Source organism: Oryzias latipes, chromosome 1 (assembly GCF_053564925.1).
Source record: "Oryzias latipes strain Hd-rR chromosome 1, Olatipes_Hd-rR_3.1".
Lineage (NCBI taxonomy): Eukaryota > Metazoa > Chordata > Actinopteri > Beloniformes > Adrianichthyidae > Oryzias > Oryzias latipes.
This window is the reverse complement of record NC_136237.1, coordinates 34,229,030-34,253,077: the sequence shown is the minus strand read 5'-3', so window position 1 is coordinate 34,253,077 and position 24,048 is coordinate 34,229,030. Positions and strand designations below refer to the sequence as shown.

Sequence of the window (24,048 nt, the reverse complement as noted above, 5' to 3'; positions counted from 1 at the left end):
TATGTACATTTCCCAATGGGATTGTTCAATCCTTAATAGATAGATAGAAATCTCTATCTGAGAAATATTTACCTGAGTTGATGTAAGGGGAATCCATGATGCGAGGGAAGTGCAATACGTCCTAAATGAGAGCGCTAGATGCGGCGGCCTGGTTTTATAAACGGCAGCCGTCGCAAAGAGGTTGTCCTCATTGCGCAAGCGCACTTGATCAGGCGCAAACAGTCCACACTAGCCACAGCAGCAGCGATGGCAGACGAGACGCCCATGGTGAGGAACCCGGTTTTTTAGCCATTCTTTTGTTTTTTTGTTTGATTTAAAACATGTATGCGGCCAAATTGTTAAAATAAGCTTTTCAAAACTTGCGATGTTATTGACAAGTTTTCTTTAACTGAGCAAGCTAGCAAACCAGCTAGCGTAATTAGCATAATAAGCTAACCCGGCTAACGTGTCCGAGTCTGCGGCGACACCAACAAACAATGTTTTTTTATTGTTTCAGAAGCTTGTAATCTACACTTTTAACCATTGCGGTTATTGTTAACTTCTCGAGAGAGATACGAACTAGTTCATATTTGTATTACCTGGCCTTGTATGTTCGCAATATCCAAAGATGTGAGTCAGCTGTTAGGACTGGTGCGTGCTAACGAAGAAACGGGCCGGCAGTTTGTTATAACAAATGTCTAAAAATAAAACTATTTACAAGTGCACTGTGTGTATTTTGTACTTAATAGCTAGCGTTGTTATAATTGGATGGTGTAAGTAGTGTGACGTATAATGTCTAAACTAATAAAATCTTTGAATCCCGTTTTTTATTTTATTATTTGTGGTAGGCCCAAATCCTAAAGCTAACGTGTAGGTTCATTTCCCTCCATTCTGTTAGCGGGAATAAAAGCAGCCTCGCGCTACAAGAATCTACCAAAACGAATATATTTTGTCCTATATGTGACCGTTTGTGACCTGTTGTGTAATCCTTTCTTATTCTTGCCTAGTTAATTAACAACTGGTTTATTTGGTTTTGTTTTTATTTTTTTTATATTTTTAGGACGTAGTGAAGACTGAGAAAAACGAGCACATCAACCTGAAGGTGGCGGGGCAGGATGGCTCAGTGGTGCAGTTCAAGATTAAAAGGCACACTCCTCTCAGCAAACTGATGAAAGCCTATTGTGAGCGTCAGGTGAGGTTTACAGGAGTAAACAGTCCAAATAGGCTGATATTATGAGGTTTATGTTTCATAGTTCTGTCACAAATTAACTTTGAAGCTGGAAAGAATGCTCTGAATTGAGGTTTATAATCAAAGATTTGGAAAATTGTCACTATTCTATAGAAGAGTATGGTTTTATTGTATTAAGTTGCATTAGTAGGGGTAACTTTGGTGACGGAAAAGTGAACAAGGCACTAGGGTTGTGCCGATGGACGATATCATCGTCCATCGTGATGGGTGACTGACATCCCGATGGAGAGACCACCATCGTGATGCCCACACCCCCCCCCCCCCCCCCCCCCCCCACGTTGCGCGTCGACACCATAAGCCGCGGTTACATGTGCAAAATATCTTGATGGGATCAATGGTCGGATTAGAATCCAACCGTGTACATGGTTCCAGAAAAATGTTTTCAGAATATAAAAACGTCTTTCCGTCGGAATAAATCATTCGCACATGCGCAGTAGGGTTTGAAAACCGGAAGGATATAGATTCCGCCGAGCGGCTTTTTTTCAAACTTTATTGAATGTAACAATTCAATACAAAACAATGTTAAACAGCGCCGAGCGGCTATATACATTGACATGTCAGCTCGGTAAAATACGAGATGATCTTCTAAACGTGCTTTTAATAATGTTACGGTTATTATGAAACAACTGTTCGCTCATCATTTGAATTTTAATCCGTGTGGTCAGTGCTTTTTCTGAACGAAGCCAGGATTAGCAGTATGCTAACACGGGCTAACAACATTAGCTTTGGGTGGTGCTGCATCCTGGCTGCACATAAACGTAGGAATAACATCAGCCTTTATTAGTCGGGACACGACTGGAAACACAAATCCGCGTGATTGTTTGAATGTTTTCTAAGGACTGAGCGACATTTCTGCTTTGAAGCTCAAACCGTTGTGTGTGCTGACGATCCGAGCTGTGCACAGACACACTTTTAGACCCGGTTCTGAGTTCGGTTGCTTGTACCCCTAGAGCTGCGGGACGGATCGCAGTCTTAAATCTCCCACACATAGCGCTCATGTAACAAAGCACCCCTCCCTTCCCCTCAAACACAAAGCTGTAAGTCCGCGCTCCGCCGGTCCACTTCACTAGTGAAGTGCGGGAGCGGACTACTTCTTTTCTATTTAGTTTGAAAAGCAAAAAAAAAACGAATAGCAGTTATATAAGAACGAAAAATGTAAAAATACCCCCCCCCCCCCCCCCCCCCCCCCCGACGATGTCATCGTCCATCCCGGTGGTTGACAGCAAACATCGTCAACGGCCAATTTAAGGGACATCGCCCAACCCTACAAGGCACCTAATATTATGGTACTGGGTTTGAGCAGTATGCACTGTTCATTGTTTTAATGTCTTGAACTATAGATACCTTCATTGGTGTGTTGTCAAGGTGTGCTCTTGCTAAAGTATTTGTGCATTCAATGCGGCTGCTTTGTCTTTCAGGGACTGTCGATGAGACAAATAAGATTTCGATTTGATGGACAGCCCATCAATGAAACAGACACACCTTCGCAGGTAAAGCTGCACACACTTAATTTGAGTACATAAGGGGGGTAATTGATTAAACCAATTTTCGGAAGACATCTTAAAATATCTACCAGTCAACTTTTGTTTAGTGTTAGTATCCCTAAAAATCTCATTTAGATATTGACCAACAAAGATAAAAATTATTGTGATTTAAACATAAAGGTATAACATAGATTTCTTTTTTTTTTCTTTTCTTTTTTTAAGCATCTACAATACAATTTTGCTGTTTATATATCACCAGTTGGTGCAAAAAAAAGTTAAATTTGAACTTGTTGGAGCGTGAATTTGTGCTTGGAGTAAACAGCATTCACCTCCTGTTTAGAGAGAGAAGACTTTTTGGAGAAAAAAAATTAAATCAAGAGTTCAGTTGTTTTTGTGGAGTAGAATTTCAGACGGGCCTGAAGGGCATTCTTCATAAGAATTAGTCCCAGAAGTGAAGAAGACACCAAAATGTGAACAAACAGGATCCAATCGTTAAATCCAGATTGTATTCATGCTCCCAGGGAGATGATTTGCTATCCTTTAAATGTGAAGTTCTCAATTGTTTTCATTAATAAAAAAAATTCCTTTCTTTCTTTGAAAGTTCCATCTCTAAAAATAAAAGGCTGTGGTTTTTATTTAGAACTCAAAACTAAAATTTAATTATCATTCGGGTTTAGAATGATATCAGATGAATTCTAGAAAAATTCATTCAAATGAGACAAAAACAAATTTAACACTGAGCTTTTTGTATTACATAGTTTAAGCTCAGGGTTTTATGCCTAAATAAAACGTCATGTTCATCCATCAACCTTTTGTTTCTCCTTTTTTCTTACAGCTAGAAATGGAGGATGAAGATACAATTGATGTGTTCCAACAGCAGACTGGAGGTTCTCCTCTTTAGACTGTTTTCTTTCCACATCCCTACCTCCCCCTTTTTGTCCCTGACCATCTTAGTTATACTAAGTCTTCAGATGCTCATCACCAGTGTTGATACCATCCAGTGGAGTGTTTGTACAAAATGCTGACAGGCAGCAAGAAAAATCCATGACTAGACTTTTATCACAATGACTGACGTCTGAATTGTGCATTGTATACAACTGGTAGGCTGCACTAAGTCTAATGTGCAGATGATATTAAAAGCTTGACAGAATTTTTTTTTTTTTTAACCAACTCTCAGGAGCTGGGAAGAATTCCACGGTTTTTGTTTTTATACTTATGTCCCTGGAGATTTGACTCATTTTGTCATTAAGTACACCCTTGTTTTAAATTCACTGTCTTGTTATGAGAATGTATTGTTGGAAATAAATAAGTTTTGTTTTCTTTTTTTTTTTAAACATGCTTTTGAGTTTTCTAATATTTACTCACATTAAATTAGTTGTTTTAGATTTAGATTCATTATTGTAATAAAGCTGTTCAAACTTTAGCAGCAGCTCTCAGTCCAGTAATGAGTAATCTGACAAAAATTTTAATTATTTTCCTTTTATAATGCTTCACTTATTTTTAAAAGGGGCTTTCTGATGGCAGTGACTGTCTTTATTTATTCTAGTCTGAAGTCAAATGTTTATTAAATCTATTTCATGCCATCTGCTTTTCCACTGTTTATTCACAGATTAAAAATCAATTATGAAGTGAAATTGTGGGAAAACATGATTGCCTACATGGGAAATGCAAACAGTAGGGTTTGTAATGTATTGATTTTAATAAGAGAATAAATAGTTTTAATTTTAACAGACGAGTAAAGAGGTGGATGAGACAAAAGGTGCATAAATCTCCCCCCCCCCCCCCTTGTGTTTTCATGATACTCCATTGGAAACAAAGGGGGGGGATTTACAGAGATTTGTAAGACAATGGAACGGATTTGCAGCAGGTCAGTGATCATAGGAGATCTTTGAAGAACTGATGAATTGAGGAGGTAGTCGTAGAGCAGGAAATAGTACTGATGAGTCCTTTTGTTTGTCCTTAAAAAAACCTGTGGACGTGTGACAGAGTTTGAGACTTGACTGTTCCATCTTTATGGAAGCGATTCTGTAGCATCATTAAAAATAAGTCAATACCAGAAATGCTTTTTCATTTTCAAAATGAAGCTGCATTTTTTTGACTCAAAATAAAAATGAAAAAGCAATCCACCAAACTGCTTTTTCATTTCCTTCCTCAACACAGCTTCTTCTGTCACTTAATTAAAATAATGAAAATGGAATTTGACATTTCATTTTCAAAAAGTTCTCTGGTAAATGTGTAGCATAATTCATTTAGAAATGTCTAATTTGACAATTAAAATGGATTAGCAGAAATGCTTTTTAATTTTCAAAAAGTAGCTGCATCAAATGACTCAGAATTCAAATGAAAAAGCAATATTTCAAAATGCTTTTTCATTTTATGCTTAAAACCGCTTATTGTGTCATAATTAAAACGAAAATGCAAAGAGGGGATTGCATTTTCACATCCACCCTGAGAACATTGTCTCAATATTCATTTCGAAAAAGCATTTCCAGCGAGGAAAAAATGTACTGATGGTAATTTTCAAGAACAAGGAAAATGTTCAGTTCTGGAACCTGAGGAGGAATAAAGGTGGTGAGTCACAATGAAGTTATGAGAGAGAAGTAAAGGAAACCAGGCTGCATTTGTGAGCAACAGCACAGTTTTGTGCCAAGGAAGAGAACCACTGATGCAATATTTGTTTTGAGGATGCTTCTGGGGAAGAAGAGACGGCCAAAAGGAGCTTCATTGTTTCCTTCTAAATCTAGAAAAAGTAAGAATACAAAGGATAAAGATACATATTGAAAAAATGATCTAGTAGTAACTGTAGTATCGACTGAAAACCACAAATACAATCAAGATCAAGTTGGTTAAAAAATGTACAAAATCAATCCAGAAGTAAATAATCAGTTTCTGCCAAACTTTCAGTTTCTCTTCCTGTTGTGTATCTACTGTCTGCCTTTTTATGCACATGTGATGCAAACAAAAATACTTTTTTTTAATGATTTAAACTTTATTCATTTCTAAATACAAAATTACAATAGTCCACACAAAGACAGAATACAGAATAGAGATGCAGTTTACTGTGGAAAAAAACAACAACCCCATAACTTTCAAAAAACCAAACAAAAACAAAAGAAAATTTGAAAAGACATACCTAAACCAGCAAAAAAACAAATAGATGCCAAATCTGACAGTGAGCCCTTACACATGCGTAAATAGATATAACATTACATAACTTAGAGTCGAGATCATTTCTGGTTTTTAGAGCTGGAGATGTCGTTAACCTGTGTGTTCAAAATAGTGAGACCGTTTACTGTTGAAGTCATTCATTCTGTTCAGTAATCTATATGATAACCTCTCTAGCACTGCAAGTTGACCCAGAGAGGTCTGCCAGTGGGTAAGTGATGGAGTCGATAGGCCCTTCCATTCTTTCACTAACCCAGCATTACCGTTGTTTGGATCAACTGTGAGAGAGGAGATGGTAGACGACTGAGAACTGAGGGGTCCCCTAGAACATAAAGTCTGCTATTTAAGGGGACGTCTTGACCAACCACCTTCTCCACCTCATTGTGTATGGATGACCAGTAGCTCTGGACTATGGGGCATTCCCAAAGCATGCGTGGAAGAGTGCCTGTAGTATTCTGACACTTCCAACAGGTAGATGTTTTTGATAATCCCACCTTGTGCAGCCTGCTGGGTGTCCAGTAAATTATATGTAGGACCTTAAATTGAACCAGTCTTGTTTGTAATTCCCTTGAAATTGTTTTAATATTTTTGGTTATCCCTTTCCATTCTGCCTCTGTAAAATGAATATTTGAATCAGTTTCCCAGGTTGTCTTGAGGAATAATGTGTTGGTGTCAGAAGTTGTCAAAAGCATCCTATAATCAGCTGCAGCTTTATGTCCACGTCTAAATGCTGCTTTGATGTCCTCTAAAATGCTGCAACTTGATGGGACTGTAGTGATGGAACCGAAAGTTGTTACTAGCATGTGTCGCAACAGCAGATATCTCCAGAAATCTTGCAGAGGTAAGTTGAAATCCTGCCTTAGCTTTTCAAATGATTTGAGTGTATTATTATCATTTAAGTCGCTTAATGTAAGTACTCCTTCCTGGAACCAAGAGTTCCAGAAAAAGGTTGTTTTGCCTAAGCAGAGTTTGTGATTATGCCAGATACCTGCAGCCAGGTGAAGGTGTGGGTCGAATCTAAAGATTTTGGCAACTTTTTCCCATATACCCTTAAGATGTGACAGGACAGGATGTGACTTGGAATGGGGAGCTAGATTAGTTGACAGTGTCAGTGGGGAATTAGCCATATTTTCTAGAGGAAACCAAGGGGGAGCTCTCTCAGGTGGTAGGAACACAATGTGCTAGATGCCTAAGAGAAAAGGCATAGTGATAGTACAGTAAGTTAGGCATTCCAAGTCCGCCCCTTTCAGCACTATTCTGCAGTTTCCTCAGGTGTAGCCTTGGTTTCTTATTGTTCCATATAAATAAATTGCAAAGCTTGTCAAACGGTTTAAAATATGTAACAGGGATATGAACTGGTAACGCTTGCAATAAATAGTTAAACTTGGGAGTGCAGGCCATTTTGATTATATTTACTTTACCCCACATAGAAAGATAAAGCTGAGACCAACGTTCTGTCAATCTTCATTCTGAAATCCTGCCTCATCTGCTGCTGATCACCTGGATCAGGTGTCATAGCCAACAAGGAGCTTCAAAAGCAGAAAAGTTGGAAAACATGAAGGACACTGGGTCACGGAGCCTGGAGTTCAAGACCTGTGACTTAAAAGTCAACAATCCAGAGCAAACAGTGTGAAAGAGGTGTAAAGAATGAATCTGGGGGTTTTAGATGTGATGTGTGACGTAAGAGTGTTAAAGACTGTGATGAGAGCAGCCATGTTAGAAACAATGATTCAGAGAAAGAAACAGGAGTGCTGAGGATGAGTAGGATCAGAGAGGAATACATTAGAGGAAGAGCTCAGCTTTTGGAGATAAATACAGGAAAGCTGGCTGAGTTTGGATCACACCTCCAGGAAGGACACCTAGAGTGACACCAAAGAGCAGGTCCATGGATGCAGGGATGGAGGATATGAGATTTTTTATAATAAGAAGAATAATAAGAAAAAAAATAATTATTATCACACATTCTTCTTATTGTTGTTGTTGTTGTTGTTGACATGAGAGTGGTTTGAGTAAGAAAGATGCAGAAGATAAGGTTAGAAGGAGGCGGATGACTCGCTTTGGCGACCCCTAAAGGGAGCAGCCGACAGGATTTAGCATGAGAGACGTGGAAGAACCGGAAGTTAAAAACAAATATAATGCATTTTACTTGGTTTTATAATTCACTTAAAATGATACCAGTTCTATTTATATTTAAGTAGCTTTTATTTAGTTGTATGCGTTAATTTTCCTGTTAAAAAAAAATCATTTTGACACGTCGGTGCATCTTATTGTGAAAATAAACCGGAAGTCGCCATCTAAACTGTTTCTCCTTGTCCCTTTTTGAGGCAGGTGGATGCAAAGAACTGAAAATTGTTAGCTAGCACATACAACAATGGCATCTTAAATTTCCCCCACCACAAGTGTAGGTTACGTCTGTTGTTATAGTATATAAATAATCCTTAGTATTTAAAAACAAAAAGAGAAATGACGACCACTACGACATATCAAGGGATGGAGCCCGGCGCTAAAAGCAGTTCCAGGTAAAAGATGTCCTTTAGACCGAACCCGTTAGCTGTCATGTAACCAACAAGTTTAGCATCTTATTTAAGCCTTCATTTGTTAATCGAACATATACTTGTAGAGTTATCTTTTTTAAATTGCTAGCTTTATCCCTAAAAGCTTGGAGTGAAGGGCTGTGGTTGAGGATAAACCATACCAAAATATTTCTATTGATGCAGCAATGCATGATGATGATGTTAGCAATCTGCACCATGCGGCTCCCTCCCTGTGTCTCCTTTGTTAATCGGCGGTTTCCCGTTTAATGGGCAGAATGAGGCTGTAAATGGTGTTGTAGGCCTCGCAGAAATGTCTTCTTTTGTCTGTTACCGCCTCAGTTTTCCTTCGATTCCACGTGTAGAACATAAGGTCGGTCTGTTGAACTGGGTGGGGTCTGCGCAGAATCACAAGATGATTGAGTCTCATCCATGCGAGGGCTCTTCTTCAGCTGGCAACACCTCCAAATGTCAGCAGGTTGCATACATACATACATACATATAGATGTAGATCTATAGATAGAGAGATATACATATACTTTCTTTTGATATGGTTGTTATAGTCGATGATTGGTTCATTTTGAACGATCCTTTTCGATTCGATTGACTGATCTATGACCGATCCAGGACGTCTTTGGCCAAAATTAAACCAATGTCACTCAGAGGTATTTATTTTAGTTTCCTAAAATTCAGTCCATTGTTGTTTTCCACATCAAAATTAGGAAAAACAGAACATTATTAGAACATTAAACTACACTGTACGGTCACGCTTCTTTGCAAAATTCAAAGTGTTTCCACAGATTGGACTGAAATGATGGCTTGATCATTTTTTACTGCCGTCTAGCGTGTGTTGTCCGCTGTGATGCTCGTTTTTACGTTATAGTAAAAATCCAAATGGTATTTTCCAATATCGGGAGCCGGTTTAGCTCGTGCTGGTTTGCGGCGCCTTCCGTCCGTGAAACCAGGGTTCGAATCCGGGCTGCTACCTGTTCCCTTCTCTACTTCTGTGCCGGTCCCAAGCCCAGTTGCTTTGAGAAGGTTGCGTCAGGAAGGGCATCCGGCGTAAAACATTGCCAAGTTTACCATGCGACTTTTTCGCTGTGGCGACCCCTGATGGGAAAAAGCCGAAAGAGAAAGAAGATTTTCCAATATCGATATAATTTACTTATTTCATGTTGAAACTATTTTATAGTATATAGTATAGTTCGTTTTGATTCGATTAAAAACTTGCTTCACCAATTCGATCTTGCTGGATCTTAGGATGAATCAACTCATTGATTAATAGATTTATTGTTAGCCAACTTTTGTTTAACTACACTATGTATTGAAAAATCAATCTAGATATGACAGTAGTGGTTCAAAACCACAGATATGAACGAGATTATGTTGGTAAAAATGTATGAAATTGGTCGGGAAGTAAGCAAACAAACTTTGTCAGTTTGTTTTCTTGTCATGGTGTCTACTGTCTTTGACTTTCCATGTACATGTGATGCAAACAAAAAGTCGTCCAATCTGAATAAATTAATGACAATTTTTTTAACCACAACGAACAAGAAAATCTAAAAATGACAGGTTGTTATTTCTGAAACTGTTGGTTCAAAGACATTTTGTTCTTGTTCCTGGGAAGTTTCGCTGTGGCAAAAGTTAAACTTTTCTTGAAGATGGGTCTTCTCCTTTTTTTTTTATACATCTGGTATAAAGTAAAACAGTATTTCAGATATGGAGTATCAAACAAACAGTCAGATAAGGTGGTGGTAGTGTGATGGTCTGGGACTGTTTGCTGTTTCAGGTCTTAGACGATGTCCTGCAGTAAAAGGAACTCAAAATTCTGCTGAAGAAAAATCTGAAGCACTAAAATAAAACGTTCCCTCTTCAAGCTCAAGCCAAAACAAACGTTGTTGAGTTTTGCAACAGAACCAAAACACATCAGCCAGTTCATCCGGCTTGGGCCTGTGACCCTAAAAGGGAGTTCATGCTTGAAAACAGTCTAATGTGGCTGAATTCCAACAGCTCTGCAAAGCTGAGGGGCTCAAGATTCCTCCACAATGCTGAAAGACTAATCACTTATTGGAAACACACCAGCATAAGCACATTGCAGTCCAAACCACTGTAACACTGTTTTACTTTACTGTTTTTTACTTTTGTACTACTAGATCTTGCGTCAGAATGCAAGATTGCCAATTTTTTTTTCTCTGCATGTAGTCCAGCAACTTTAAACGGCTGCATTTTCTTGAGTGCCAACAGAATAGAATGCATTTAAAGATTTTTAACTTTCAAGTTTAAACTTGACTTTCCTGTAATGGATTTTATTTACAGGGACATTGCCTTCATAAATCTGTCACTAAGTAGTTTCATTGGTGACGTAAAAGTCATACCTGCAAAGCCCTTTGCAAAAGTCTCTCACAGCCTAACCCAGACTTGATCAGACGTCTGTCTAGTAAATAAAGGTATATCCATCATTTGCTATTTAATCCCATGGCTTTGTTAGTAAAGTTTCTGTAGAAACTCCTTAGTTTTTCATTTATCGCATGAATGGCCATGTGACCTATTTAGAGCACGACGAGAAAGAAAAGCAGGGAAGAGAAGTTAGTGAGTATCAAAGTTCGATGAGGAAAAACTGCCCATTTCTTGTGTTTACCTGCTGTTTTGTCTGGACCTCGTGAAAGCGCTGGCAGCCAAACTAAGCAGGAAGTATTTAAAAAAATATGTAGTTATCAATATTTGCAAGCCAATCCAACAAAAAAAGGGGAAAAACCAGTCTCGTAAAGAATTAATATAATTTAAAATGTCCTATTTCAAAGCAGGACTGACAATTCTGAAGAACGTATTGCATTTTGTGAAGCGGTTTATGTTGCAACATGTTTATTGTGACTGTAGAGCATTATTTGTCTTTCCAACTATTTGAAACCACCTCTCTTAGGTGTGTTTGATTCTATTCACTGTACCAGAGTGATTCACCTTATTTCCTAATATGCTTGAATGTACTGCTTAAATAAATTGGTTTGGGCGTTTTACCTGCAGCACTGATATATTTTATTTTATTTTGTTTCTGATTATTGGTGGAAAAACACAAAGCTAATACCCAGATTTTATTTTCCCTTTTGTCTTTTTTCAGGGTTCTGCGCCCGCCCGGTGGGGGCTCCAACATTTCATTCGGCGCAGATGAAGAGAAGCCCCCCGTCCGGAAAAACAAGATGGCATCCAGTGTTTTTGCTGAGCCAGAAGACCCTTATGCCAATCGAAGGAACAACCCACCAGGTACAGATCTACCCTTCCTCCTCATGACGTGAAAGCTGCATTCTAGCGGTTTATAGGTCTCCAAACAATATTAACCTAGAGCTTTTTACGCTAGAATTAAAACATATTTTTAGTGCCAATTTCCTCTGTAAGCTGGAAAATGGAATTTAAGTCAAAGTTGTGTTGCAATAAAATACATTTTTCATTACAGATTCTTCCTGTCAGTTAATCTACAACAGTGTCTCTAATTTTTGATGCTGGAAATTGAGCAATTGAATTGGAGTCAAATGAATCTAGATCATAACTTGCTGAAGCTTAAATGGCCTAAAGGTGTCCATCATTGCTGAATAATGCACATACATTGCTATAAATGTCTATGGAAGTGGGTGTTGAAACTTAGCGTGAAAAAAAGTGTTGGGGTGGTGGAAATAGAAACCTTTTTTAAAATAGAATTTGCATTTATATTAGAGAAATGTTTCATAAAGTTGACAAAATTCTAAAGAACCAATCTTTGTAACACATATTTATTAATTATATTGCATCCCATTTTTATGGGATGGTGGTGAAATTTGTGTGGCGATGTTGCAAAATGTTGCTTCAGGGATGGATGTGGGACCTAATTAGTGGATAAATTCATGCAGAATGAAGCTCTAATGAATGAAGCACAATTGAATCCAGAAAAAAACAACAAAAGCTACTTTTACTGGAAATGAAAAGAACAGGAACTATATTTGGACTGGAAAAACAGGCCATGACTGAAGGATAAAGATAAAGGAGTAAAGTAAACAAAGGTTACTGAATGCTGAGAAAGCAGAAACACAGCTGACATTCTGAGTAAAAACTTAAAAAGGACAGAACTCAACAAAATTAAAGAAGTTCAAAAAAACCTGAACTGACAAAAGTCAAGCGCCTTAAAAAAAAAAGTCCAAAAAACAAGAAAAAAATTGAAACACCCAGAAATATGAGGAACAAATATTTTTAAGCCGTGACGAAACTGTTATACAACTGATACTATGTTTGCCTTGGGGTTTTTTGGGGGGAATTTAGAAAACTTCACTGCTATCTCCAAACTTGCTGACATCTGTAGGCTGTGACTTTTATCTTGCAGACTTTAAAAAGTATTTTTTTAAAATCAAGTCTTGAGCATTCATCAAAAATACACATTTATAAAGGAATACTTTACCATTTCTACAACTATTAATATTAATACTACTAGTTATCCCTCTACTGCCGCAACTAGAATAGAATAAAACTTTATTGATTCTACAAAGAGGACATTACCTTGTTAGCATAGTTCTATTAAAAACAGCATATGGATAATAAAAACACAAAAAATGCACTTAATAACAACAATGATTGTTCAGTCAGTGTCTGTGAGGCATTGTAGAGGCTAATAGCTGACAGGAAGAAGGATGTGCGAAAGCGCCCCTTCCTGCGGCGAGATGGTAGGGTCGCTGCATGGTCTCTGCATAGTCTCATGCAGTGGATAATTTTGAGTTATTATTCAATGAATGCCCTCTAAGTTGTATAGTTACACAACCATTTGCATTTAATGACATGTGCATAGTCACCTCTGACTTTACATGAAGGATTTTGTAGCTCAGAACTTGACATCCTTTGTTTGACTTATTGCACATTTGGAAATTTGTCTTTGCGTCACCGCTTGACCAAGATGTGCTTCTTCTCATTTCCTTTTTCTTTACTTCTCTTATTTTATTTTAAGGGGACTAACTCGGCAAACGCAGAAAATCTTTTCATTAATACGAACTTCATGAAAACTTCTCAAAAATTCTTTACATGAGAATTTCTCCAGAAATAATTACTTGGTGTTTTTCTTATTTTATGTTACCTGAATGCCTCTGCCACCACTAAAAGCTTACAGAGATGATCAACAGCTTGTTTTAGTGAAACCACTCCAGAAAAAGTTTTTCTTCAAACACACAAGTAATCTGTTTATATATTTTGTCATTGAAAATCACAAATTTTTTTTTTTTTTAATTTGTACCAGTAAATTTAGGCTGCGTGGAAACCATTAATGAGCTTTCCTGAAAACTAACAAATGTCAACATAAAATAATTAAAGATCAGGACTGCTTCAGTAAGTTGATTTGTAAGCATGACATGGATGTGTGTGGACATTCCTGTTAACCAGTAAGTAGCTTAACTTGGGTTTGTTTTATTCTTACTTCTTCATTGGTCATGATAGTTTGTTGGCAGGCATGACACAGTCATGTTCTTTAGCAAGGTGACATGACATTTCCATTTTGGAATCTAGACCTAGTCTAACTTTGACATTTTTGGTATATCGCCAGATATATCGCCAGAATATCAGCTCTGTGTTCATCCAAACAGGGTAACACTGAGTAGTTAGGAATATGAAAGATCATAAAATACTTTTTTCTTTGTGTTTATTTGATTCTAATAAAGACACTTTGATGATAATGACAGTACCGCTATATCTGCAGTTTTAGCAGATACCGGTAGATCTGTTTTTTTGAAAAGTCCCGCACCTTTCAATTGTCTCCACCAATCATTCTTGGAGCCTTAATCATACGTCATCAGTCTGACCAGTCAGAAGAGGTTAAATTCATCACTTCCTTGTTCTGATTTGGCTCAAGAAATTCTCTCAGTCCCAACAAAAATACCAGCTAAAGCTCGTCCTTAGCAGTGTAGCTCCCCGCAGAATCCAGTGTCAGACCGTGGAAAAATTGAACAAAATAATAAAGCTCAGAGAAGCGAGTCTGTCTGGCATTGGGGTCAGTTCTTGCACTACATCTCCCATGATGCATTGGGTTAAAGTAACAGCAGTAAAGTAACAGTCTCTGCAATGACGCTACTCTATTAACTGTCGTAAAGCACAACAAATACACACATTAGTCTGTTTTAACAGTTTTCTCATCTTGTTGATGAAATCAGCGATAAACAGTTTGGTTTTCCTTCATGATTTGTGTTTATCATTAACAGCCAGACATCCTATTGTTTGGTCCAAGTCATGTTTCTAACTAGTTTTCTAACAATATGTGTAATCAAGTAGAAATTCAACCTCACTTTTGAAAAATTTGAAGAGTTAAGCTTAAATATAAGCAATAACAAAAGAAAAGAATCAGGATTAAGGCTAAGTGGCCAACAGACATATTTAAACTAAATTGAAACCATTTATTCGACCAAAAAGAAATAAAACATTTTTGGTAAAGTTACATTTGTGATTAAGACAAAAGAAAAACTTATTAAACCTCATCGTTTTCACTTTTTATGTGGTTACAATTGAACCCAAACATGCATAAAATGTTGGTCTTTTTTGTGTAAAATTTTTACGCATGTTGTGATCATATAAACTAAAAAATAAATAGACCACTGTTTAGAAAAAAGTGAGGTTAGATAAAATTGCTTGTTAATAAACTGAAAGGAAAAACAACTACCTGGACAAGTTTTCAGTTAATTTAGTTGAAAATTATAATTGAAAACTATCACAACTTTTATTACAACATATAGGAAGAACAGGTGCAACATCCTGTTTTTTTCTGCCTCAATTATTATAAAAAATGCACGTGAGATCTTGGAGGGAATGTACAGACTATGGAGTCTCCATTTTTACATTTTTGGATGCTGGTGTGCTGCAGGATGTTTGTCAAGGAAAAAGTGTACCTTGGCTTAAAAAAGGTTGAAAAACACTGGTTTAGCGCAACGATACAATTTACTGTATTAATGCTCAGCTTTTTGTATCATCACTAATTACTTGTGTGCAAAGAATATCAGTAATAATCACCCAGCGCATGAAACTTGACACACGTTTGTACACATGCAAATAAGAAAAATATAATCAAGTTCAGGAGGAAAACAAGCAGCTACTATTTGTTTTGGACATCACTTCTTCTCCTGCATTGCTGCCGGTAGCAAATACTGATGCACACACCTACAGTGTCGTCTACCGGTTGTAATAGGGAACAACCACCAAATGGCAACCGTTAAGTAGTAGGAAAATAACGACTGTGCCTATTTATGTTTAAAAAAAAATCACAAACAAGTCATTGCTGAGTATAGGCTGCACCCCTGTCCAAACTATGAAAAAAAAACACGACTTTTATGAAAAACATGGTAATATAAACAGTCAAAGGTTTCATTAATTTCCTTTCACATAATTACACATGTTAATCAACACAGCCTTGGTTTATTATATTTATTTTTGTATGGAACGAAATGTCCGATGGAGTGCGCATGTTATTTTATAGGCTTATAGTTAGTAGGAATTTTCGTTGTTAGGTGCCTGCATGTGCTTTTCTTCAGGACAGAAAGGATGTGGCCAGTTAACCCTTTAACACCCGGAGAGACAGAAACAAAAACAATGATGGGGTGTCTAAAAAATACATAAACATCATAAACAACTGCCATACATACAAAATAAAACCACAGTAGTATAAGTTTGTTAAATCAACCTTTAAACATGAATGTTTTGTTAGTTTCACTTGTTAACATTGGATTAAAAGGGGACATGTGATTTCTTGATGAACTGACTCAGTGTTAGGTAATCGCCATTTGAGTTACAGTTTCACAAACTCTAAAATGATTACTGATGCTGAGACTCACATCCCATTTGAAGCCAGTCCTCAGGGTCAAAGTACAACATGTTTGGTTTTGATGTAAACAACAAATCCAAATCCATTAATTCTGCATCTGGCTCAAGTCACAAGAAAGTCACTGGATCCTTGCTTGGAATTTTTGATCTCATACCACCTTAAAGACACACCACAGAGTGCCAGTACACCACGTCTTTAACAGTCTACTGAAAAACCTAATGAAGCAGTACTGGCCATTTTTCTATTTACATGAAACGTGCCGGCTCTGACGTCCCCCGGCAAAACTAGGCTTGTGATGGCACATGGGCTATTGGAACAAGAAATGGACTAGACGTGAGAACAAGGTTCTGTTGGAATGCAACTAGACAAGTAATTCTACTCAGAGAGGTTACATGCAGAGAATGCAACTGATAATAGATGGTTCAAAATCACAATCAATGCTAACTGCCAAGCAACTAGTAGCTCAATGTTCCAACATTCACTAATGGCAACTCCTATCACAACTTGAGATGCAGCGGTACAACACAATTACAACATTAGAAAGCCAAAACACCAGATCAGAGAGGAGGCTGTACCACACTCCCACCCTGTGCAAACTACAGATACGCTGATCGAGGCAGCAACTGACATGAAAGACAAGATCATGTCTAGAATGAACACCAGGAAACCCAGACTGGGTTACCTGGGTTGCCAAATACATGAGCATTGGTAGAGATTCCAGAGGAGCCAAATACCAACTCCTGGTTGACAGAACAGTCGCTCAAGACTGCAGGTCACCCCACACCAACCTGTGCACTGCCTGGATTGATTACAATAAAGCCTATGACTCAAGGCAACACACGTGGATCACTGAATCCTTGGAGCTGTACAACATCAATAGAACTCTACGAGCCTTCATAGGAAACTCAATGAAGCTCCGGAAAACCATCCTTAAGGCCAATGGCAAGCCACTTGCACAAGTGTCCAACAAATGAGGCATATACCAAGGCAACGCTCTGTCCCCACTGCTGTTCTGCATAGGTCTGAATCCTCTCAGCCAAATAACTAACGAGATTGACTATGGATACTGACTCAGATATGTGGCCACCATCAGTCAACTCCTCTACATGGATGAGATTAAGCTATATGGTAAGTGCGAGCGTGACATTGACTTCCTGATCCACACCACCGGATCTACAGTACTGACATTGGGATGTTTTCTGGCTTGAGAAATGCAGTTGAATGGTGACGAAGAGATGCAAGGTAGTCCACACAGGAAAGGTCGCACTCCCAGAAGGAACAATAGCAGATATTGAGGACAGTTACAAGTACCTTGGAATCCCATAAGCAAATGGCAACCTGGAACAGGCAACAAGGAAAGCTGCAACAGCCAAATACCTCCAACGAGTAAGGCAAGTCCCGAGAAGCCAGCTGAATGGCAAGAACAAGACACGGGCAATAACAACTACACACTGCCAGTTATCAGATACCTTTTCAGGAATAATAAGATAGCCAAAAGATCAATACATGAGCAACACACAGAAGGGCATTGGTATATATTTAAGTATTAAATGTATTTTTTATTAGATAAAAGTTTTGAAGCTTTTCAAAAGATAAATTGTAGGCCTTTATGCTTTTATCTAGTAACTTTTTTCCCCCTTTTTACTGAACCGAAGAATATACATATATATATATAAAATATATATACACACACACACACAACATATTGCTAGACACCGCTGGAAAATTATAAAGTTAAAATGTTGTTTCAGTGCTATACAAGATAATAAAGAATCAGAAAAAAACATGACAAATTCAGACAACTAAACTATTTTCAAACTGAGAATTCATAAAATCACAGATATCATCTGTGTATCTCAAAAAGTCTTCGGCTAGAACAGCTTTTGTTTTTGCCTGATGCCCATTTAGATTGGGGGGGTATTACAAAGCTCTGGTCTGTCCTGCTCAGTAAAGAAACCTACTGTAGTGTGACATTTTCTAATCTCAAAACAACCAAATTTTGTTCATTTAAAGAACTGCAAAATGTGACAAAGAGACTTTGTACCAGTAAGGCGTCAGGGGCAACATGTTCTCAGAGTTGTTCTCTTTTGGACCCTTTTTCTCCACATGATGGCTTTTTTTCCAGTGGTAGGAATGAAACACAGGACGCTCAGTCATGGCTAAAGAGACCTTTGGCAGTACTTGAACTATTTGATTTATTACCTTGTTACAATGCTGGGAGTCTGGATACAGTAGTAAATAAAAAATCCACTCTATGTGGGTTACACAGAGTTATAAAGTGAAAGCCAAACAGAAATGCTGTTTCCGATATTAGCAACATCAGTAAAACAGTCTGTGAAGACAAACGGTCAGAGAATCAAACAAAGTCCCACAGATTTCCTGGCGTTAGAACTAACTTCAAGCTTTTTTCCACCCTACTTTATTCAAGGTTCTGAAACCTTTCTTGTCAACAATGTCAGCTATTCTGTTAGTGGAAATTGGTACTATTTAATGGTACACATTTCTCCCTTAGACACATCTCTTACATTTAACTTTCTTTCTTTTTACTGGATGTGAACGTCTCCTTGCTCCGTAACATCTGTTTCTTTTCTTTTACAGGAGGGAAGCCCACAGGCGTGCTATGCGGTGAACCATCAGCTCCCCTGAGAAGAGGTGGCAACCATGGCATCAATCATACTGGAGAGGCTTTTGGCAATGTGAGATCATACCTCCCGTCAGGTTTTATGGGAATTCCTGAAATGAAACCTGAAGTGAGATGGATATTGGAGGAAGCTGAAGTTGTTTTGGAATGAGGATGTTATTTTTTTTTACATTGTCATGTGGGATTGTTGCTTTTTCATAACAACTTTGCAAAAAAGTTGAATGCCAATAAAGTAAAACGTTATTAATTGATCGTTTAGATGTGAGTACTAATAAAGATGGAATATCTATGTTTTATGGTACTTATTTGGTTAAAGGATGTTAGTATTTATTCCAGTTTAGGAACTTGTAGACACATCAGTAGCATGTTAGTTTAAAGCAAAATAAACATTACATCTAAATTTTTTTTCTTGGACAGATATCAGTTTTTTTAAAAGTGTTATTTAGGGACAAAAACTGAGCAAACTGTTTTGTAGCACAAAGTAAAACATAACACAGATGTCATTAGGGTGAAGACCTTAAAGAATTTGTCAAAACCACAGATCTACAATCCTTTAATAATAATATTTATTATAATGGATTGGATTTATCTGCGCTTTTCCAGACGCTCAAAGCGCTAACATGTGTCCATTCACTCCTCATTCCTACTTGCTGTTGGTAAGCGATGGTGAGGCGTGCCCTCTGACCATCACCGGGACATTTATACACACCAATGGAGCCGCACGGCCGTGGTGCAGCGGTAGGGCGGTCGACCCATGATCGTAAGATTGCAGGTTCGATTCCCGCAATGAGGTGATGCGTCCTTGGGCAAGACATTGCCTCTGGTGGTAGGCGGGCGCCTGTGTTTGGCAGCGGAGCCGCCACCAGTGTGTGAATGTGGTGGCGGCTCCGCTGCCAAACACAGGTGCCCGCCTACCACCAGAATAAAGAAATGTGACTGGGTGAATGGGTCTGTGACTGTAAAGCGCTTTGGGCCTTGTAGCTAGAAAAGCTCTATATAAGTTTACGCTATTTACCATTTTACTGTAGGCAGGGAGGGTGAATAGACAACAACTGGGGGTAGCGGGGATTGAACTGCCAACCCTTAGATCACCGGACGACCTGCTCAACCGCCTAAGCCACTGCCTCCTACTCAACTCCAAGGAAAATTGTGTTTTGGTGTTTTTAACATGTTCTTGTAGCATTTTTCTCATGATGGAAAGACAAAAAGTCAGGAAAGGTATGAATTAATTAATTTGAATTAAGTTTAAAACTGCGTTTCTGAGTACCGGTATTTCTTTATTCAAATCGCGTTGATCAGGAGCAGATTAAAAGCGGATGTTTCAAAAACTTTGGAACTATGACTCAGCTACTGCAGTGGGCTTTAAAAGCATTTCCTCGTATCTTTTTTTGTCAGTTTGTAAATTTGTGAAAGAGGTTAACTGCTGATTACTTGATTTTGTTTGTTTATTTTTTTCAGGATGAAGATAACGCTGCTCGTGATGCTGGTAAGCAGTTTTTGTCTTCTAGTATTTGTAAAAGCTTGAACAAACTATCCTTTATTTGTGTGCATTTTAAAAACTCTATGGTTTTTGATGGACTTAGCAGTGAGAATGCAGAAAAGTGTGGCTGCCGGGGACGAATCAAGCTGCACAGAAATGTGTTTTTTTTCTTTTGGAACTGTTGAAAACGTGGCAGAAGAACCTGAAAGCAGAAGGAGTCCCTGACGGTGTTGTGTACTTTGTGGTTTCGATTCCCTTAGGAAGAGCTGTGTGTGAGGATTTTAATTATAAGTTCCTTAGCCCTGGAGAATCTGGGAAGAATTTTCTTCTGGGCTTTTAAAGTTAATTTGAAATTTTTTGTTTATTTATGTTGGATTGTAGCAATTATCAGCAGCCAAAGAAATGCAATTAGAAAAAAAAAGGATTTAAAAAAGAAAACTGCCAAATTTGTCTCTATGGATTCTCCCGGGTTAAAAAAATCTGAATTATAGCAAATATTCCTTTATGTTTGTTCATAAATGTGAAATGTCCATCCAGATCTGTGTTCAGAAAGCAGGAGTGCTGACAGAGACGCTGGACCAGAGCAGCTGGAGGAGCCTCCATCAACTGAAGAACCGGCTGCAGGTGCAGCATCCGGCCGCAGAAATCCCCCCGGAGGCAAGTCGAGCCTCATCCTGGGCTGAAACTCCCCCAAACTCCCTTCCCTTAACCCCTCCCATCTCTGAAATTTTCTTTTTTTTCCCCAAACAAGCATTCCTCTCTGTCTTACCGCAGTAACCCTCTGATGTCTGGCAGAAACCAGTTTCCTCCATAACCCCAAGTGCATTGTTTTGATACCTCTCTTTTGGAAACCGTTTTGTACTGTTTTTAATTCTTTTATTTGACCAAAGCACTTTATGTATTCCTAATAAAATGGTTCAAAGTTTGCCTTTTCTCCTGACGTAAAGCCCAGGCCTCGCCAAACTCAGAAGCAGATGAGAAGCAGGGCTGTTTGAAAATGGATTGAAGTTTGAGCGGTTCTCTGCTTTGATTCTGTTGGAGAACTGCAGCTAATGTACCCCGTTTGAAAACACAAAGGCTAGCTTCATTTTTGCCCCTAAAAACTTATCTTAAACCTTAAAACTCTGATTATTTCTCCTAAATCTATCGTTTTAGTTTAGCTAAGCAGTTCAGATGAACTCGCTCATGGTAGAATTTTCAAAAGCTTGGGTCGTAGAGGACTTTTCTGTTCTGCTTTTTAACCCAAACATGTTCTGATCAGGCTGACTCAAAAGCAGGCGGGGATTTGCTTCACGCATGTTCTGCGTCGTACACGCTCCGCACACGCGTTTGGTGGCAGCCCGACTGTAAACCTGCCAGGAAGGTTGGAAAGGCTCGGATTTCTGTAACAGATTTTCAGAAAAGCCCCCGAAGAGTTCAAACAAGCAAAAGTTCAAGGGTTTTCTCTGAGCAAGTTTTTGTTTCTTTTTGTCTTGACATCGCATGCATGTCTGCTCGGTATGAATGTGCAAAAAAAACTAAAGAAAAAAACCAAATCGGAACTGTGACTTTGCTTTCTTTTGTGGAATAGTTGTACTGTTGCATGAAGCAGAAACCTTTTTTTTCTGATTCTGTATACTTAATCTGAATGAAGGCTCCATTTGTTTCCTTAAATCGTCTCAGAAAGACGTGAACAGTGTTCAGAGCAGTACTGCAAGTGGACGGTTGAGTGTTGGAGGTTTCGGTCACAAATTTGACATTGTAGTGCCATCGCCATCGTTTTTCAATGGCTCCTGTGTTTTCTAGGTAGAGTTCTCTAAAGCACACCTGCTCGGAAAAAGACGAGGAACATTTCAGCGGAATGTTGTTGGTCCCTTGTGTTTCTGGTAAACTCTTATTGGATTTAACAAGTGACCTTAATGGCAGCCCAGCCCACTTTCCTCTTGTCCCCAATCACATTTGATAAACCTGTATCGGAAAATCTCAAAAACATCTTTTTTTGTAATTTCTTTTTTTATATGTGTGTGACTCTTTAAACCAAAACTCTTGCCTCTGCCTCTGTACTGTTAACTCCTACTTCATACAGAAGACGTCACTACAAGATAATCCAGAAAAGATTTCAGGTGCATCATGTTTTTTCCTGTGGTGTTTTATCACATTTTTTTTTTTTTTTTTTTTTTTTTTGCTTATTCGTGTGAGATGTGTCTATCTGCCTCTTATTACAAGTCCTGTTGCTGGATGTACGTCACACACAAACAAACAAACAAAAAAAAACATCTTAAATGAAAAGATGGCACAATTGTGGAAATAAAATCTGTTTTCATCAAGACTTTTTTTGTCTTTTTGTGCAGTTCTGAATGTTTTTGTGAAATCTGTTAGAAGTGCCAAAAAAATCTTAGTGGAGCAGTAAAATGTCTTCTGATTAAAACTTTAAATTTTAGAAGTTGACACTTTTCCTTTAAAATGAAAAGGGTTTCGTGACACTAAAACTGAGATTAAATCCAGGTTTTAGTGAAGCTCATTTTATATTGATAGACTGATCCAATTAAAGTTTTTTAAAAGAACAAGAAAAAAAGACTGAAAATACATAATTTTTTAAATCTATTTAAGATATTAATTCATAAATTGATTAGAAAATACATAAAAGAAAATCTTCCTATTTTCCGAACATTACAACTGCAGCCAATTATAGCATAAGTGCACTTATCCTAACAGTACACACATATCACTTATAATACAATAGATACTGTCAAAAGTGTGATTAATTGCTTTAAAGGCAGTGGGAAGAAGCAAACATATGTAATCCCTTCCCTATATTGTCATGGTTCTCATGTGTGGACAATGCGCTTTTCTTGTAAAAATCCAGACAATCTTGAACTGGGAACTGAACGTGTTGCAGGGTTTTATGCAAACTGACTGAAAAATTCAGCTTTGACAGACAAACATCTGCTGAAAGCAGTGTTAGATTTGCAGGTTGACCTTCTTTACCTCTTGTTTGAGATGTATTTTTTTTTCATAGTCACAGGCAGAATTTACTACTGTGGTAATATAACCCAGAATGTGATGTCCATGTATGTGGAACACATGTCCTTAGAGGTTAAAGACTCACACCAATCATCATTAACCCTTGTGCTATCTTAGATGACCCCACCCTTACATTGATGTGTTCTCCCTACCATGACAAAGGTGGATAAAGGTGGAGAGATTTAATGTAATCCATGCACACCAGTGAAGATCACAAATCATTGAAGAGAAAAGGTTCAGAGTACTATCTAGTGGGTCTAGATGACCCAACTCCCAATGATAAAGTGCCTAGGATAGCACAAGGGTTAAAAGCATTCCCAGTGGTCTTTTCATTCTGGCTATGCCGAAATCTAATATCCTGTATTGTTTTTTTTTATGACAGTTTCTGCAGAGCAGCAGGAGTTCATGAGAAATTCACCTCTGATTGAGCCTTTAACACTCAGTCTACTGGAATTCCACAGCTCCTAGTATAACAATCCCAGTCAAATAGACTGCTCGAACAGTATTTGTATGTGATTTGGATCATATTTAAAAGATTTAAAGAGTATTTGGGAGAACAGGTAAAAACACAGCAGGGCTCAAAATTAAAACATCATAGTCTGATTAGTTTAATTTCGTGGAATATTCATCCTTTCAAGCTTTTTCCAATTTATGGCACCTCTTGAACTAATTACAATTTTGTCTCTCTGATGTTTAGAATGAAGCT

General features: G+C 38.0%; 2 protein-coding genes across 2 annotated transcripts; both read left to right on the top strand.

Annotated features, from left to right (window-relative positions):
• Positions 1-224: 224 nt before the first annotated feature.
• Positions 225-3,635, top strand: sumo2a (small ubiquitin like modifier 2a). The gene is given in 4 exon segments (NM_001172046.1): positions 225-267; positions 1,040-1,171; positions 2,647-2,718; positions 3,548-3,635. Coding segments are annotated over 4 exon segments (291 nt in total). The 5' UTR covers positions 225-246; the 3' UTR covers positions 3,614-3,635.
• Positions 3,636-8,143: 4,508 nt separating this feature from the next.
• Positions 8,144-22,647, top strand: jpt1a (Jupiter microtubule associated homolog 1a). The gene is made up of 5 exons (XM_004065680.5): positions 8,144-8,396; positions 11,524-11,666; positions 18,817-18,914; positions 20,318-20,345; positions 20,877-22,647. The coding sequence occupies exons 1-5, from the start codon at positions 8,341-8,343 to the stop codon at positions 21,020-21,022; spliced, it is 471 nt and encodes a 156-aa protein (XP_004065728.1). The 5' UTR covers positions 8,144-8,340; the 3' UTR covers positions 21,023-22,647.
• Positions 22,648-24,048: the final 1,401 nt, after the last annotated feature.

What these genes read in the sequence shown, in the direction of transcription:
- jpt1a (XM_004065680.5), top strand. Translation starts at nt 8,341, where the DNA reads ATGACGACCACTACGACATATCAAGGGATGGAGCCCGGCGCTAAAAGC. An exon ending in CTGGAGAGGCTTTTGGCAAT is followed by an intron (nt 18,915 to 20,317) that starts GTGAGATCATAC and finishes TATTTTTTTCAG; the next exon opens with GATGAAGATAACGCTGCTCG. An exon ending in TAACGCTGCTCGTGATGCTG is followed by an intron (nt 20,346 to 20,876) that starts GTAAGCAGTTTT and finishes ATGTCCATCCAG; the next exon opens with ATCTGTGTTCAGAAAGCAGG.